We start from the raw sequence: 5712 nt of genomic DNA, 5'->3' as shown, positions 1-5712 counted from the left end.
CCCCTCGCCCCCAGCCCGGCCCCACTCCGGGCTTGAAACTGGGATTTCTCCCTTTGCCAGGGGTTTCATAACCAAATGTTTTACTAGGATACGGAAGATGCTGAGCCGTGGCCCGCTTCTATTTATAGTTCTGGGGCGATGCCCACGATGTCTCGCATGCTAGCACTGACTCTTTTCCCTTTCTCTCTCCAGAACGAGAGAAGAGAATTACCCCAATAATTGTGTATCCAACACAAAAGACAACATCAGCTGCTCTTGGTAAGGCCCAACATTACTTCACAAACATCTAATCAGAGAAAATCAGAGCAGGTCTGCTTGCGATATAAACTATTGTAGTTCTTTTGATCTCAGTTGTATTAGCTGAGGGTGGGTGCTGGAGTAGGGTTTGCTTCTTATTTTCTACAACTGGATGTTACCTTCCACGTAGGAGAAGCTCCAGAACCACTGTAGATTTTGGCCACTGACAAAGCAATAAAAGCATGTTTGCACCATTAGATCAGCTGTCTGGAGTTCCCCCTTCCCCCCTTCACACGGGGATCTTTAAGGTCCCTTCCAACCCAAACCAGTCTATGATTCAATGATTCTATGAAGAGCTTTCCTTTTTCCTATTTCCTCAAGTTGGTCTAGGTTATCTGGTGGCTTTGGATGACCCACCTAGCTCTTCTGCGAGAAGACATCTTTTCATTGCTGTTTACAGCTTGACCTCAACAGTTGTTTGTTAGCCGGTACCTTGATAGGGTCTCAGGTTTTGTTTGACAATTGTGTTATGACAACAAATTTCTGTTGCATTTCCTCTTCCCAGAAAATGACAGGTGTATTTTACACTAAGCTTTTTTAACTTGGCTGCTACACACGAGCTGTGTCCTACAGTGTCTTAGTTTTCCCTGCCATTTTTCTTTCTATCAGCACAGGACTATTAAGTCATTTTTTTGCCTATCTAGCTCCTTAGGGTGTTTTATATCCCTTTTATCACCATCTGCACAGTTATAATAATAAATCTGTATGCATTACTGAGCCCAGTGTTTCCCATACAATATAGATACGCACCAGTCTGAAGGTTCTTCATCCTCCAGTTACAATAATTACAGTAAAATTTCAGAATTTTTGCATGATCACTTTACCTCTGGAGGTCCCACCTCGAGCTGAATGCCCTTGCCCACAGCATCTCTGAGTGAAGCTACACTGCTACTTAATGCAGTTGCTCCAGAGTGGCCAATGGCACCGTGCCCTTTGGGCTGCAGTATGTCAGAAGGAGCAAGGCCACAGGAACACGGCTTTGCCTCCTGAGGAATGTGTCTAGTGCCAGAGTTGCTTACCGTTGCAATGGGAAAGTAATTTGGTTAGCAGCGGGAAGGACTGCCAAACCAAAGGGTCTTGTGGCTAAAGAGTAGGGGATCAAAAGCAATCTGTGGCTTAACTGCAGTTTTGAATGTAATGGTGCTTGACATGTGTGGGAACTTGATCTCCCACTGGAGATGTTGGTTTTCACCCAGAGGAAGAGTAGTTCTCCATATGTATTCCAATGGGTTTTTAATCTGTCTTTTACCAACAGGCTCCAGGATGACTCTCCCATGCAAAGTGTTTATTGGGATGAGCAGCCACTTCCACACCGACGTGGAATGGCTAGCAAATGACACCACCGTCGATGTGGTTTACAAGCAAAGAAGAGTTACAGAGGGAGAACGACAGTAAGTCTGGCAGAAGTGTTTGCTTGTTGTTTTAACCTGCAGTGTTACAGGGGCTCTCTCTGCAGCTGGGTGAGAGGTAATGAAACGGGATAGGGACAGATCTGAAACGAAGGTGAGACCTGAAAAAAACCCCAGGCAAACAGGCAAAAAAACCCCAAACCTAACCTTGTCAGAGTGCAATCAGTTCTTTATCTCTGTTTTTTATTCATGTTATGCTGCAAATGAGCCAGCTTCAAGGCTTAAACTTGAAGCACGTTTTCATGGGCAGCTAAAGTAATATAAGAACTGATTGCAGTGGAAAGCCATGGGACTTGTTCCTTCCCAGTGCTTCTCTTACCTCTCTACTTGCCCTGTGCCAGCGAAACAGCAACATCCTCTCCCTGACATTCATCAGGCTCTCTGAACACTCCAAGACAACAGAAAACTATACAGTGGTGTTTTGTTTTTTTTTTTAATATACTTGTTTTTCCCCTTAGGCTTGTTCTTTTCCACATCAGTGGATTAAGCTGACTTACAGAGACACCCAATGAGCTGATGCCAGGGAAGCATTGGAGGGTGATGCTGGTGGGGGGGAGGAGCAGGATGTCTCACATCCTCATGCCCTGATCCATTGTCTCTCCCATTCTCGAAAAGCCTTCTCTCAGCTGCCTCATAGCTGCATGTCTCAAGGCTTTTGCCACTAGGAAAGGAAGGAAAAGACCTGCTTTCTGTACCTGTGACATGTCACCTGAGCAACCCTAACTTGCCACGTTGAGGCATGCTTCTAGTGCTTTGCAAATGTGAGGTAAACCTACCAGCTGAAGTCTCTTCATTGAGGTCCAAGTTGGCATGTTTTGTCTCTCATTTGATGAAGCTGAGAGTGTCCACAAAGACTGCCAAGCTCACCAAGGTCACGGTCGCTCTGCCTGTACTGGTGGACTGAGCTGGGAAGGTTCTTGGATTCTGGATGCCATTGCCTCTGCTGTTAATGGTTAAACTGGTCACTCACCAGCTAGCACCTTCCCAAAGAGCTCACGACTATTTATTAAAATTTAGCATGGAGCAGGAACCATTCCCAACATAGTCTGGGGATGTGGCACCCCTATTTTGAGGGACAAGAGTGTTTAACAACTATGGATGTGAGCTGATTTTGTCCATTTGTGGCCATCAGTGCCAGGTAATGTTCAGATTATTGCACAGCTGCAGCCAGAGGTCATGGCAACTCAGCTGTATGCACAAGCCCTTATGTGTTTTCATGTTCCTCACAGCATGACTGAGACCATTAATTCATAATATTGTCTACATGGATAAGTGACAGTGTGTTAAACCTGTGGCCAGGAGCCATAAAATGTACTGTGGCTATAGTCTCTGCAGGCTTTAGAATAGAGCAGCACATGACTTTCTTACTTGGACTCTAAAATTTATTTTTTTTTATTACTGTCACGATCAATATTACTGCCATATATTGTTATACAGTTGCACAAGGACCAGGACCATGCCAGCTGGGGTTCATGCGGAGCCCGTGGTGTGTGAGACACTCCACTTCTGCTGGAAGCTCTCCAAATGGCAGCAAGGCGAACAAGGGCAAATACCACCGGGAAAACAAATTCCCCGCAGAAATCTCTGGCAAAGCACCCACCGCCGTGCTGCAGCCTTCCTGCGGTGCAGTCCCGGCAGGAGCGCGTAGGGAACTGCATTGCCGCAGCGCGTAGCAGACTCACTTCACAGATCATTAATGAGCAGCTGGACAGCTTCTCCAGCCATGAGTAAAAGATATCAAGAGACAAAGTTTGACTGCAGCTAGAAAACCACTTTTAGATAGTTGGACTGATGAAACAATCAGGCTGAAATAAGCTGGAAACTTCCTAGACAACGTCTTGTATTGTGCTCTTGGCTTGGGGCGCGTGATAGATGGGAATCAGTTTGCTGACTGAGCATCCTCAGGGTTATGTTCTCCATATGTCCTCTTCCAGCTGATAGTAAGAACAAATCTCAGAAATGAATAGGTGGCCAGAGAGAAGGAGTTATGTCGTTTCACAGCTCTGTGTAGAAAGCTCAGAGATAGAGATTTCTGCTTGCCTTTCTTCCCTCCTTTATTTTTGTAAGACAAATCCAGGTCTTCTTTTGTTCCTGGAAGATTCAACAAGTGTGGGATGGGTACTGGGTGCTGAGACTCAAATAGTTGGCACCGCTGGGCTGGAAGACACGGGGGTAATGCTGAGGGGCTAGTTCAGAAACGAGCAAACATTCAATGCGTTTTCTTCTAATGTGCTCTTGGAATGAACACATCAGATATAGAGAAAAGCTGGTTTATAAAAGGATTTAACGATAATTTTTTCTTTTTCTTCCAGAGAAATTGTAGAAAACGGTGAAAACTTCATTGAAGTACCACTGATTTTTGATTCTGTTGAAGAAGTGGATTTTTACACAGACTTCACGTGTCTGGCCCAGAACAGATATGGCTATCAAGTACTACCAACAAGGGTCAAGCAGGAAGGTAAATAGTTTGGCTGCTTATATGGGAGACAAACACGATACAATTGTAATCATTATTCTAATGCTTAATTATCACCCAAGCCTTTTATACTGTCTGAGCTGGTATTGGGGAAATTATTTCCTGGGAAAAACTGGTTGCCTCTCTCACCTGAGGACTTTGGAACAGCCGGTTCAGAGATGACACTTTCTCTGGGTCACTTACTGCTATTTTCTGCAGGGTGAAGAATTTATGCTGCTATATCTGTTCATTGGATAATGCTCAAATTTACATACACTTTGTGAAATGATGGCTCCAGTGAGACTACTGGCAAACTCCCTTTGGGTGCAGCAGGGCCAGATCTCCTCCTGTTCCTCAACAAGTGGGGGGGGGGGGGGAAAGACAATAGCAGAATAAAGATCAGAGTGTTCCTTCTCCTCATGCACAAACTGCTGCCAAACTAACAAGAATTGTAAATTATGATGGGTGTTGTTATATTAGCTCCCAGTGATGGGAAGAGAAGCCCTAAGCTCGGTGCAATTAATGTTGCAGCGTGATAGACCATTGGCCAAGAACCAGCTGTAAAAACAAATGTGAAGCAATGCTAATTGTTTCTTTGCATGACGTTAATGAATCACCAAAGCTTGCTCACACTGTCTTAGAAAGGCACATGAACATTTACAGTCTCCGTTTTGAGTTATAACCCATGGCTCACTCCAGCATCCTATGATGAGGGATTGATCTGAACTCACTCCGCTGGATGATGTGCTGCCCTTGTCTCCCATGAGCTACACAGATACTACTACAGAAGGGGCCAATCGCTGATACAGGCTGATGTAATCCAAAATAGTTTGGGTGGACACTGGTCTTGGAAATTAGCTCTATTTTTGGGGGAAAAAAAGTTCAGTCTTGGCTTGATTGATGTTTTTCAATTCTTCCTCCCATCTTCATAAACCCATTTCCCAGAGCACTCAATCAATAGGCCTCTTCCTTTCACAGGTGCTCAACCCCACTGGAAGGTTAACTTGCAGGCATCCTTTTTATTGTGATTTCTCCTCTTCCTCCTTAAACTTAGAGAACTATGTTCCTGGGAGGTTTTGTTTGGTTTTTTTTTTTAATATTTAATTTCCTTACTTTTCCAGCTGTCGGCTTGTCCTGGTACGTTGCAATGATTCCCATCGCATTGGCCTGCGTGATCATGGGAGGGATATACATACACAAGTGCTGGAAGCGGAGAGCTGATAAAGGATACACAATAGCAAAGGTTTAAAATCTGCTGTAGCCTCCACCCTCCAACAGAACAAAAAATCATCCTGACTGTCTTTCACATGAGACACGGAGAGCCATTTCAGACCAAACTGCATTCCCAGCAGATTGTTGTATCACCTAATTTCCTCTTCTCTGAGTCTTCTACAATCTGATTGAGTTATAAATATGTTTGCATTTTCATGCTGCCTAGATGCAGGAAACCTGCTTCTATTATTTTGCAGCTTGGGTGCAATCTGTAGCATTTTGGAACACAGACTACCGGGAATGTGCCCTGGATATGGGAGGGTAGGGGAAGGGAGGGGG

General features: G+C 44.6%; 1 protein-coding gene across 1 annotated transcript; it reads left to right on the top strand.

Annotated features, from left to right (window-relative positions):
* Positions 1–192: 192 nt before the first annotated feature.
* On the top strand, positions 193–5410 carry LOC104514853 (interleukin-1 receptor type 2-like; the record flags this gene model as incomplete). The annotated part of the gene is made up of 4 exons (XM_010158647.1): positions 193–258; positions 1553–1688; positions 4019–4164; positions 5283–5410. Coding segments are annotated over 4 exons (476 nt in total), but the record flags the coding sequence as incomplete, so codon positions are not given.
* Between the last annotated feature and the right edge of the window lie 302 nt (positions 5411–5712).

The sequence above is a fragment of the Eurypyga helias genome, unplaced genomic scaffold, assembly GCF_000690775.1.
Source record: "Eurypyga helias isolate BGI_N326 unplaced genomic scaffold, ASM69077v1 scaffold48319, whole genome shotgun sequence".
Lineage (NCBI taxonomy): Eukaryota > Metazoa > Chordata > Aves > Eurypygiformes > Eurypygidae > Eurypyga > Eurypyga helias.
Note: the sequence above shows the minus strand (reverse complement) of the source record. Positions and strands in the feature narration are given on the sequence as shown.